At 45.9% G+C, this 12,707-nt stretch overlaps 1 protein-coding gene across 3 annotated transcripts in view; it reads left to right on the top strand.

Annotated features, from left to right (window-relative positions):
• Positions 1–9,904, top strand: part of ACAN (aggrecan) — an 85,392-nt gene extending 75,488 nt beyond the window's left edge. For all 3 annotated transcript variants that reach the window (XM_053364999.1, XM_053364997.1, XM_053364998.1), the window contains 5 exons: positions 174–332; positions 1,134–1,216; positions 2,488–2,632; positions 5,160–5,342; positions 7,942–9,904. In XM_053364999.1, the coding sequence (XP_053220974.1) occupies positions 174–332; positions 1,134–1,216; positions 2,488–2,632; positions 5,160–5,342; positions 7,942–8,030 (659 nt within the window). In that variant the 3' untranslated portion in view covers positions 8,031–9,904. The remainder of the gene's footprint in view (positions 1–173; positions 333–1,133; positions 1,217–2,487; positions 2,633–5,159; positions 5,343–7,941) is intronic.
• Positions 9,905–12,707: the final 2,803 nt, after the last annotated feature.

The raw sequence follows: 12,707 nt of genomic DNA, 5'->3' as shown, positions 1-12,707 counted from the left end.
ACTCAGTGTTAGATACTGACAATACATCATTTTCATATAATTTCCTCTTAAATTATAACATGCTGTAAATTTTATATCCATATAGGGCAGGCATTATTTCAGGTAACCTGGTCCTGAGTTGTTCAAGAACCTTTGCTTCTTGTTCACATGCATTCCCTCTTATTTCTCTCCAGATCTGGCAGAATGTGAAGCAGGCTGGACCAAATTCCAAGGCAACTGTTACAAGCACTTTGAAGAAAAGCACACGTGGGTGGATGCTGAGAACCTCTGCCGAGACCATCAGTCTCACCTGAGCAGTATCATCACTCCCGAAGAGCAGGAGTTTGTGAACAGTAAGTGTGGTGATTTGAGGAGTATGTAGGGCCAGAAATCGAGGCTGCACTTTCCAAACAGGTGGCATTGGCTGATCAAGAAACTACAAATTCCTATTGACTTTAGAAGTAGAATCAAAACGTTGCAATTTGCAGTCATTCCAGATTGGTTGTGGGGGAGTTGTGGGATGGTGGTGTAGTCAATTAATGCATTAGTGGTAGAATTATACTGGGCCACTAATCCATCATTCCGTTTTATTTGTCGTTTTATGATGCTTCCCCAGTGTTGTCATATTATTGTGGGTGGTGCTGTGGTCTAGACCACTGAGTCTCTTGGGCTTGCTGATCGGAAGGTCAGCAGGTTCGAATCCCCGCAACGGGGTGAGCTCCCATTTCTCTGTCCCAGCTCCTGCCAACCTAGCAGTTTGAAAGCACGCCAGTGCAAGTAGATAAATAGGTACCACTGTGGCAGGAAGGTAAACGATGTTTCCGTGCGCTCTGGTTTCCTTCATGGCATTCTGTTGCACCAGAAGCGGTTTAGTCCTGCTGGCCATATGACCCAGAAAGCTGTCTGTGGACAAATGCCGGCACCCTCAGCCTGAAAGCAAGATGAGCGCCACAACCCCATAGTCACCTTTGAATGGACTTAACTGTCCAGGGGTCCTTTACCTTTTTACCTTACCTGTCTGGAAGAGCACCCAGGCACAACAAAAGGGCAAAAGGAAAGGGTGAAACATTTGTGGTGTAAAAATTTGCAGATTTCAGCAGGAAGTTACAGGCTAACTTTCTAATCTTTATTCTCTCTCTGTCTCTCCTTTCTAGACAATGCTCAAGACTACCAGTGGATTGGCCTTAGTGACAGAGCGGTTGAGGATGACTTCCGCTGGTCTGATGGACACTCCCTTGTGAGTTACATTCCAGAAGGACATGGTTTTCAGTGAATGATCCTGGGCTGCTGGGAAACATTTCAGCATAAGAGCTTCCTTCCTCACAAGGAAATACAATTCTGGGCTTTATTTATTTTCCCCCCTTGTGCCCAAGAGTGAAAGGGGCTTCTTTGTTTAGTGGGAATGGACAAGAGACAGAGGTAACATTATCACAACACATTTAAAGCACTGTGATACCACTTTAAACAGTCATGGCTTCCCCAACTGGAAATTGTAGTTTAAGGGACGCTGAGAGTTGTTAGGAGACCTCTGTTCTCCTCGCTGAGCTCCAGTTCCCAGAGTTCTCTGCAAAGAAGGATTGGTTGTTAAACCACTCTGGGAACTGGAGCTCTGTGAGGGGAATAGAAGTCTCCTAACAACAAACTACAGCTCCCAGAATTCTTTGGGGGAAGTCCTGACTGTTTGAAGTGGTATCATAGTGCTTTAGATACATGGTGTGCTTGTGACCAGAGTTAGGGCTGGCTGCAGGTTTGATTGGGGCTTTGACCACTTGCCCTTCAGAGCTGCCAAGTGTCCTATAAGGAGTTGGGGAGTTGGGCATATACAGGTACCTGCATGGCATTCGAATATTTTCGCTGGCAATAAGCCAGGCATAGGCAACCTTGGCCCTCCAGATGTTTGGGGCCTACAATTCCCATCATCCCTGACCACTGGTCCTGTTAGCTAGGGATCATGGGAGTTGTAGTCCCAAAACATCTGAAGAGCCAAGGTTGCCTGTGCCTGCAATAAGTGGTAGTGGCTGGTGCTCATTGTGACTGGTAGGGTGGAAGGCAGGGAGGCCACCAGTAGGTGGAGCTAGTGCCAACAAGAAGCAGCGCTAGAGACAATAGAAGGTGGAGCAACTAATCCTCATTTTGTCCCCTTCCCTTCTACAAGGAGCAACACTAAGGGTAAGGAACCTGGCAGGCAGTGCCAGCCTCTGGAATGGTAATAAGAAGGCAGGCAGGTGGGGCTGGCTAAAGCCAGACAGAGGTTGGTGTAACAATGCCCCATTTGCCCGGCTGGGCCAGATTCCACGGCCTGCAGAGCAAATAACAATAAGCCCCTCACTTTTCAGGATTATGGTCCCACCCTCACTTGCGAGACCCTGCAAAAACAAAACAAAAACCCACAGGTGATCTGATGGCCATTTTCTCCACCATTGGGTCTTATTAGACCCTAAGGAAAAGCCTCCCCAACTGTCTTCTCTGTCTAAGTTCCAATACCAGCTTTGTTCTCATCTTTCCTAGCAATATGAGAACTGGCGGCCCAACCAACCCGATAATTTCTTTGCCAAAGGAGAAGATTGTGTCGTAATGATCTGGCATGAGAAGGGAGAGTGGAACGACGTCCCCTGCAACTACCATCTCCCATTCACGTGCAAGAAAGGAACAGGTAAGGCTGGATTCCTGGCAGCAAGAGGTCTATGGGACAAGGAAGGATGAGATAGCAACCCTTCCCAAGGGCACTCATGCAGGTGTGGAGAAATCTTTGGCCGTCCAGAGGTTGCTGAACTACAATTTCCAACAGTTCCCCAGCAAACATGGCCAATGACCAAGGGTGATGGGAGTTGTAATTCCACAACATCTAGGGAGCCAAAGGTTCACCGCACCTGCAGTCATGTGTGTGACTTGGGAGATCTGCAAGTCTGCCGTGTGAAAAAAATTCAGTAATTAAATAGGGTATGGGAAATGTGTTTCCAACCCCAGGTGCAAATTGATTTCATTTTCCACCAGCCCCTTTGAAACAGTTTGAAGGCTAATGTCCAGGGAGGGGCATCAGTCTAGCAACATCAGCCACATGTTCCCCTTTCCTGAATTACTGTATTTTTTGCTCTATTAGACGCACCAGACCATAAGACGCACCTAGTTTTAAGGGGAGGAAAACAAGAAATAAAAAAGCAACGCGAAGCATCCTGAGCATCTCCCGCAAAAGCCAGGGATAGCCGTGCGAAGCCTCCGCAGGGCAGCGGGATGAAGCTTCCCCGCTGCTCTGCGGAGGCTTCCCGCGGCTAAGCCAGAAGCCAGGACAGCCAGTGGGATCGCAGCGCAGCGATCCTGCTCGCTGTCCTGGCTTCTTGTTTGGCTGCGCACAGCCTCTCCCGGGCAAGGGAACCCTTCATCCCCTGTCCATGAGAGGCTGCGCACAGCTAAGGCTCCCCCAAGAGCAGCGCTCCCTTTAAAGAGCGTGCGGAGTGTGTGTGCGGCTCTTTAAAGGGAGTGCAGAGCAGAACCTCCCGTCTGCATTCACTCCATAAGACACACACACATTTCCCCTTACTTTTTAGGAGGGGAAAGCTGTGTCTTATAGAGCGAAACATGCGGTAACTTTTCCTCATAGGGTCAGTGACTCACACAGAGATGCAACAAGTGAAGTCAGAGGGCAGGAAACGTATTGTACGATTGGACCATTCAGTCCCTCAAATGGCAGAAATCTGCCAGGGCTTTCTTTTCTCGGATAAAGCTGCTCTAGGTGGAAGTGACCTACTCAGAGTTAAAAGCATGCTTTGTGTTGGAGAACTGCGTTGCAAAATTCATAGGAGTGTGAATTTCAAAGGTTGGCTGAGTTCCACTATGCACGTTGTTTCAGGAAGTGAAAATTAAGTAGTTCACCTTTAAATGTGGCCTGAATCAGATTCCCACCCACCCCTACTTCTCTAGATGCTAGTTAACCAGTTGTTTATAGCTCTAATCCTGCCTGCCACATTTAACAAAAAAGATGGCCATCTGCAGCCACTGAGCCTGGCTCATGGACCAGGCAACAGAACGCTCTTAGCAACCTTGGCGTCTGAAGGTCTCATAGACCAAACAGCAGACAAAGGCTTTAGTATGGAATCCCCCTTCCTGCATGGAACCAAAAGTCAGAGCAAGGATAAATTTTCAGAGAATCCGCTCCTGAGCCCAATAAGTGCAGAGAACACCAACGGCATTTTAAGGACGGGACCAGCATCTCATAATTGCAAATCCCCCAAGATCTCTGTTTCTAACCTAGTTCCCCAACCCCATTTTAGAAAAAATATTGAAGCACACTTTTTTCCTGAACCAAACTTCAACATTTGCTTCACTCTTAACCCTCAAAAAGATTGTGTAAGCAGAAGAACTCTCTGCACTCCTCCTGCAGAACATCCTCCTGCACTGCTAAGTGAGCAGCGATGGAGGAGGAGCTCAGTTCTGTGTGCCTCTAAAAGAGAATTTACCAAATTTGCAGTTTTCAAAAGAACGTGGGAGCCAAAGCGCAGCCATCCTTTGAAATTTGCACTTACTGTACCTGAATTCTGCAATTTACTTCTCCAGCCAAGTAATGTGCATAAATATATGCACACATATATACGTGAAAAGGACATACAAAAGCGTGTTATATTAGGGGCAAATTGTTTTGCAGAAATGTGTAAGCAATTTGTATGCAAGATTGCATACAAAATTTTGTGTGTGTGTGTGTGTATTTGCACTATAATGTGCATAAATTTACATTAGGGCTGTGAAAAACGGACACAATTAAATGTGGAGAAACTGAACTTAAAATTGGAAAAATGAGAAAAATGAGTGACTGTTCTATGTATGACTCCTGACTGTAAGGAGACAGGTACTAAGCAGCCTCAACAGTCGTCCTTCTCTGAGCTCAGGTGACTGATTCTGCTGCATATCTGTATCAAGAGCGACTGAATGTTACAATCACACCAATGAAGAGACAGAGCAGAATTAGACTGTCAAATTGGATGCTGATGATGTAATGTGAAAACCAGAGCAGTAAATCATACAGAGACACAGCAGGCATCCTATCAACTGGTTAGCAATATGGTGTCACACATTTTTAATATTAAAAGTTCTTGCGATGATAGGAGAAGAAGGTTAGGAGTATCACACCAGCCACTGAGCTGCTTTATGCTGAAAGCAACTTTGAAGGCTTTCTTTTCCTCCACCAGTTTCCTGTGGAGACCCACCCGTGGTTGAGAACGCCAGGCACTTTGGAAAGAAGAAAGACCGCTATGAGATCAACTCCATGGTGCGGTACCAGTGCAATCAGGGCTACATTCAGCGCCATCTGCCCACCATCCGGTGTCAACCCAATGGGCACTGGGAAGAGCCACGGATAGCCTGTATTGATCGTATGTAATGGTCTATCTTATTTGTACTGCAAACCAATATCCTGATTCAGTATAAGACAGCTTCCTGTGTTTCTGTGTAACCTCCATGCAAGTTTTGTGCGAATGTATCTCCACAAATGCTCAATAAATAGTCTCGAAACTCCCAGGGACAGAGAGTTCGGAAGAGTTTATCCAACTCCCATTTGAGTTAGACAGATGGCGTGTGTATGCAGTCCATCGACCTTTGCCAGCCAGTAGTTGACCCACACTTTCCAGGGGAAATTTCCCATCGCTTTTCTCACTGGACGTTTTGTGGTTAGAAAAGCGAAGAGATAATTGCACTAGAAAGATGTGGGGTGATGACCAGATTTTGTGCAAATGCACAGCTATACTGGAAAGGCCTTCATGAAAGCAGTGCCTACACCGGACCAGAATGCTCTCTGGTACACCAAAGTATTATTCTCTAGCTTCTTCTTCCTCATTAGGAATGATCAGACAGTTCACACCCACAGCAAGGGAGAGGCTGGCTGAAGCTTCCTCATGAGTGACAATGATGCTCTTAGTTAAAGCTCAGTCTGACAAGGACTCCAGGTCTATTCCTCTCCAAGACAGAGCTGGCTCACAAGGGCCAGCTGGATATTCAGCTTGGGGGACGCTTCATTCCATAGCGATGCCAACAGCTGGCAAGTCCTTCTTGGCCAACATGCTGTGCTCAGCAGACTCTCTGTAAGTCTTTGAGTTCTCTGGCTTGTGAACGGACAGAGGGCAGGGATAAGATTTGCAGGGGTAGAGGAGAGGCAGCTAGATGGCAGCTCCCATGCCACCCTTTCAATTGGCTAATAAAAGGTTTGGGAATCAACATAACTATGGGTTTTCCTTTAAGGATCCTGACTAGGGATGGGGGAGAAATTCAGTTTGCATTTTAATAGGGACCTCCCTAATTCACACTTCCTGACACGATACACAAATCAAAACCACTGTACTTTGAAGTCCGCACCTCTCCTAATGTTACGATGCAGTTCGCCAACCAAATGATGAGTAGGAAAAAGTGCACGTTAGGCAAAAGTGTGCATAAAAATGTGACTTTTCCTGAAGATATGCAAAAAATGCATTATATAGCGAGAAAATGGCTTGCAGAAAAAATGTATCTATTAAGACAGAATTGCATGCAAAATATTAAGAGAAATGTGCACTAAATGCTGGCCATTTTCATGATGACTTTTTTTTAAAAAAATCACAAACTGTTAGGGAAATCTGGAAACCAAACTTCAGGTGGGGGAGATGAGAACTGAAATTTACAGATTCGCCCATCCCTCTTCCTGAATGTAAAATATTTGGGGAAAAGAAATACTAAATAGATCCAGGATTGGGGGCATGTTTGAAAAAAATAGGCTTGTAGCCAATTAAGTCTTACTCCAAGTAGGCCCATTGAAATGAATGTGCCTAAGTTAGTTATGTTGATTAACTTTAATGGGTCTGCTCTGAGTTGGACTGGCATTGAATATAACCAATAACCTTCCCTTCTCCAGATTTAACCTACACACTTCCTCTGATCCTTGGGCTGTCTGGGGGCACTCTTGCATTGGTTGAAGATACCCATATCCCACCATCAGAGGTATCCAGATGTTGTTGACTACAATGCCCACCATCCCTGACCATTGGCCATGCTGACTTGGACTGATGGGAGTTGGAGTTCACCAACATCTGGAGGGTATCACATTGGCTACCCATGACGCAGGTGGCGCTGTGGTCTAAACACATGACTTGGAAAGCTGTCTGTGGACAAACACCAGCTCGTTCGGCCTGAAAGCGAGAAGAGCGCTGCAACCCCATAGTCGCCTTTGACTGGACTTAACCATCCAGGGGCCATTTACCTTTACCTTTTACAGGTGTGGCTCAGCTGGCTTTTAGCTCTGTGTACACTTTGTGCCAGCAAATCAGAAGGCTAAAAAAAAAAAAAAAAGGCTATTTGGAGGAGTCCATTGTCAATGAAGTAGCTTGCTTTTAAAAAAAAAATTGTCACAAGCCAGAGGGCATTTTGAATTTTGTCCTCAGGCAGCAACGTCTCTTGGGCTATTTTTTCCTGGATTCCTCCTCCGCAAAGAGAAAGCTCTCTTCTCTTCTCCAGCTATGGCTCCTTGAACAGGGAGCAATGTAAGAGAGTCTGCCTCATGGGCTGGCGATGTCTCGGCCTATCAACCGTTATTGGAAAGGGCAGACTTTATTCCCTCACCCCACGCCACGTCATGACAGACAGTAGCAGAGTTGTCTGTGGCACCCTCAAATCTCTTTCCCCTTAGTGTTAGGTGGAAGGGACAGAGCCTGCAACAAAGTGTCATAGAGGGGGGCAAACCCACCCAGCTGGTTCATTGGGTCCCAGAGCACCGGAGGTGAGAGAAGGCCTGATTGTGCAAGGGTGAGAATGCTGGCGCCATGGCACGTTCGGCACGGCCAGCCGGAGAAACAACATGCTACAGCCTCGGCAGTGTTTTTCCAGAGAGCAAGAGGGAGAGAGGCGTTTGGTCAAGCCAGCTGAGGACAAACAGGGCCTCTGTAACCTCCATCCCTAGGTAACAAGGTGCCTTTTCTTCTTCTTCTCCTTCTTCTTCCCCTCCCACAGCCTCCACCTACAAGCACAGACTACATAAGAGGAGCGCAAGGACTCGATCAAGGACCAATGGAGGAATGGCGAAGAGACCCACCCATTAAAGAAGAGACAGAGAGAGGAGATAAGAGAGAGAGATTTTATGGAACAGTTATATTAACAAATTCGATTTCTTCTTGTTGCTTTTTTGTTGTTGTTATATAAGGGGAAAAAATATATTAAAGAAAAATCCACCTTGTGCATATGTAAAAAGAGAGAGACAGAGAGAGAAACTTTTGCAAAACAGCATAGCAAAAGCTTCTTTTTTTTTTACTAACCGTCTGGATCCAATTATCTTTGTGCCTTTTCGGGGAAGGGGATGGAGAGGGTCGCAAGAGGGTGAGGGTTAAGTTAAATAATAAATAAGATTTGCTATTTTTTTGTGGGGGAGGTCCTGGTTTTATTCACAGGCCATGTAATTATTTAATCTGCAGGGTGGACAAGACTCTCTCTTTTTCTTTTTCTTTTGTAAGCCGTTGTGTTTCTCCTTCCCTGTCCCACTCAGCTTCTTCCCACTGATGCAGCTTACCTTGTAGGGTTCAGAGGGAGCCACTGGGAATGTGTAAATCGAGAGAGAGAGAGAGAGAGAGAGAGAGAGATGAAATGGGCTGAATCTTTTCAATGAGAAAGGAGTAGAAAAGAGGATTTCCGCCTCTCCCAGGGAGGTGGGGGAAACAGCCATTGCTCGTTTGGAAATGTCAATTCTTTTAAATAAATGCAAAATGTAAAATAATGTGTGGAGGCTGAAATTAACCAGAACATCAGACCAGCCAGAGTGGCATTCATATAAAGAATGAAGGGCACAGATAAAAGCTGGACCTCTGATGCTGTTTTAGTTCTTGTCAGTTTCCAGCTACTCTCGGCCAATTTCTCCTCCCATCCAATTTTATTTTATTTTTATCTTTAAAGTTGTGTGAAGGAAATGAGAGAGTAAATGACTGGAGCAACAAAATTTAGGTCTTGTTACTAACAATTGGCAAGCCAGCTTCATATATACACCTATGAATCAACCTTAGTGGGCCGTTCCAGAGATTCCCCCTCAAGTCCCAACATGCTGAATGAACAAAGGCAATATCTGTTTTCAGCCGCTGTGTGAATGAATGTAACCACTTTGTAAGCTGCTCGTCTGTATCATCCTGTCAGGTGTTGATCATTGGGCCACACTCTTTGATCCCCAGAATTTTGTTGAAACAAAAGTGTAGTTGAAACAATACTTGACAAGAAGTTACAGAGGTGCAACTTGTGGTCAGCTACCATGTTGGTCAGTGGTCATCTGTATTAGCTTCCTAGCTCAAGTCAAATGCTGTTGTGAAGTTCTTAAGCAGGGCCCAGGAAGCTGTCATATCCAGTTGGGCCATAGGTCCATCAAGCACAGCATTGTCTACATCAGAGTTACCCAAACTTGGGTCTCTAGCTGTTTTGGGTACTACGATTCCCATCATCCCTGACCACTGGTCTTGCTCACTAGGGATGATGGGAGTTGTAGTTCAACAGCAGCTGGAGACCCAAGTTTGGGAAACTCTGGTACAAGCATAGACTCATAGAGTTGGAAGGGACCCCGAGGATCATCTTGATCCAACCCCCAGCGATGCAGGAATATGCAGTTTGATAAAGGGAACGAACTTGCAACCTTGACATTCTCAGCACCGTGCTCTAACCAACTGAGCTATCCAGGCTGGTCTACACTGACTGCCAGGAACAGCTTTCGAAGATTTCAGCCCAGGGCTTTCCCCAGCCCTACATGGAGATGCAAGGGATTAAAACTGGGGCCTTCTGCACTCAAAGCGGATGTTCTCCCGCTGAGTCACTGTCCTTCAGTTCAAAGCATGATAGCATCCTCAGCATCGGTAACCAAAGATAGACTTCCTCTGCCTATTGAGGCTCCCTCTCGCTTTTAGCCACCATGATTGTCATCTGCCCCATAAAACTGTCTAATCTACCGTATTTTTCGCTCTATAAGACGCACCAGTAATTTTTAAAAAGTGGGGGCAATAACACCCAAAGCTTTTAGTCAAATTTATTCTGGATGATGAGCAGGTCCATGAATTAGATGCATTTCTTCATGCAAATGTGTGGGGCAGTATCCAATGCAGAGCTAAATTAAAGCCAGTTAGTGACCAACTTGTTCCTCTGAAGAAATGTTTTGTGCCAGCAGGATGTTGTGTTGTGCGAGAGAATGCACCAGCAAGTGGCTGGTAGCTTTGCTGCACAATAGATTGTGCAATGTGTTCCACAATTGAGTTTCTGGTTGTGCAACTGTTTCCTGCAGTGGAAGACTTACAGAGTTGGAAGGGACACCATTTAGTCCAACCCCATGCAGCACAGGAATCTTTTGCCCAATGTGGGGCTCCAACCCACGACCCTGAGATTAAGAGTCTTATGCTCTGCTGTCTGAGCTAACCCAGTTGTGTTGAATTAAAACTGAGGCAGAGAACACGGGATACAGACAATGGCTACTTCACATTTAACCTCTGTCTCTAAGCAGCTCAAGGGACGCGGGTGGCGCTGTGGGTTAAACCACAGAGCCTAGGACTTGCCGATCAGAAGGTTAGCGGTTCGAATCCCCGCAACGGGGTGATCTCCCGTTGCTCGGTCCCTGCTCCTGCCAACCTAGCAGTTCAAAAGCACGTCAAAGTCAAACTTAGCAATTTGAAAAGCACACCAGTGCAAGTAGATAAATAGGTACCGCTCTGGCGGGAAGGTAAACGGCATTTCTGTGCAATGCTCTGGTTCGCCAGATGTAGCTTAGTCATGCTGGCCACATGACCCGGAAGCTGTACGCCAGCTCCCTCGGCCAATAAAGGGAGATGAGCGCCACAACCCCAGAGTCAGCCACGACTGGACCTAATGGTCAGGGGTCCCTTTACCTTTACCTTTACCTTTACCTTTACTAAGCAGCTTAGGATAGCGGACGAGGGTCCATGCCGTTTTATCCTCACAACAACCTTGTGAGGTGGGTTTCACTTCCCTCTGTTTGTTCCGAACCTGCTGCCAGTCATTTCATTGGCTTATTTTCCGTGTCAGAGTAATGCTTGAATTATGCAGAGGGGTGCAGGAAGGTTGTGGCGTCCTTTGTGAAGTCTACAAAGTCCATCCTTGAATTTCTCTACTTTTAGCCAAATCGTGATACAAACATCCCACCCCGCTAGAAACTAAAAAAAAAACAGGTGTTCAGGAGCTGACACAAAACAGTAAGGGGGCTGAGCCCCCTCTGGCCTGCGTATAATTTGAGCCACAGAGTCACTCAGCTGACAACATCATAGGTTTGTTTCTTCGGCCATCTTCTCCCCGCTTTCCTGAGGGCATCTTAAAGATGCAAGTAGAGGACATAGAAATAGATCTATAACGCAACTTCATAAGCCTGTGTCCCCCCACCATGGCTGTTTCCTACCCCCCCCCACCAGGACATATGGAAAAGCAGCTCCCATCCTGAGATGGCGCTCTCTCAAGGGGGACCGTGCCGGGCACCTGAGTTCCCTGCACATATTTATATATATTTTTTAAAAAGCATAATGGTAATAATTATTGAAAACAAAGAGAAAACTGGTCATTTTTACAATAATTTAAATGGACTCGCCAATGTCTCAAGGATGCTGGTAGGAGCCAGGCTTTTGATGTGTGTTCTGTTTTCAAAGTGGGGGGTGGGAATGGTCTGGGGGTGGGGGGATGTGGAATGAAGCAAAGAAGAGCTTGCCTGATTTTTTTTTTCTGTAAAAAGCAAAAAAAAAAAGAGGTAGGAAGAAACCCAACCCAGAATATTTTCTTCTTCCTTCTTCCCTCCTTTTTTTTTTTAGGGGTGGGGGGGTGGGGGGTGTTTAACTCTTATGCATAAAATGCAAGATTCAAAATTAAAACAGCTATCGGCGCTGTTGTGAACCCTGTAAAATAAAAGTTTGTTGTATTTTATCCTTGCGGAGGTGCTGGTTGCATGCTGTGTGTGTGTTCTGTGTGTGTGCATTTCGGAACACTTGGGCAGACATCGTCGCAGGTCAGAAGCCATGTTACAGAACAAAGGGGTTATGTCAAAAGCACAGTGGTGGAGTTTAGGGACTGTAAATAAACTTATGTATTGATCAGGGCAAGGCAAAGGCATCCAGTATAGACTGCAATCACTCCCAGCCTCAAGCAATGCAGGGCTGCTCTGCAGGAAAACAGGAAGCTGCCTTTTGTCAGGTCAGAATAATTCTCTACCCGGCTCAATACTGCCTACTCTGACTGGCAGCTGCTCTCCAGGCTCCCAGGAAGATGTGCTTCATGTGACTTCCTTCCTGGGGCCTTTTAACCCCTTACATGAGGGATGAGGCACATGTAGCTAGACTACAACTCACACCATTCCAGACCACTGGGCATGCTGGCTGGGAGTCTGATAGGAGTTGTGTTTAGTTGTATTGGTTTTTTAACCAATTTTAGTTGTTTTATTGTTTTATTCCATATCATCTCATATGAAAGGTGATTCATAAATGCATAAGCAAATAAATGTGAAATGAATAAGTAACTGGAGGTGCCAAGGATTAATCTTAGATCCTCCTTCAGGCAAAATAAGTGATCTGCTGCTGAGATATGACCCTGTACTGAGTTGGGCAAACATACAGGCATATTGTGTGTTCAAGCACCACAGTTGTCATAAGTACTGGCATAAGCAATTCAGTTGGGCCTTTGCTGTTTGCCCAACCTTTGTAACTGCCCAAAGCAGTCTCTTTCTATCTTTTGGGGGGACAAATTTGATTCAGTGTGCATTTAAT

Source organism: Podarcis raffonei, chromosome 14, assembly GCF_027172205.1.
Source record: "Podarcis raffonei isolate rPodRaf1 chromosome 14, rPodRaf1.pri, whole genome shotgun sequence".
Taxonomy (NCBI): domain Eukaryota; kingdom Metazoa; phylum Chordata; class Lepidosauria; order Squamata; family Lacertidae; genus Podarcis; species Podarcis raffonei.
The sequence above is the reverse complement of the archived record's forward strand: the minus strand, read 5'-3'. Positions and strand labels throughout refer to the sequence as shown.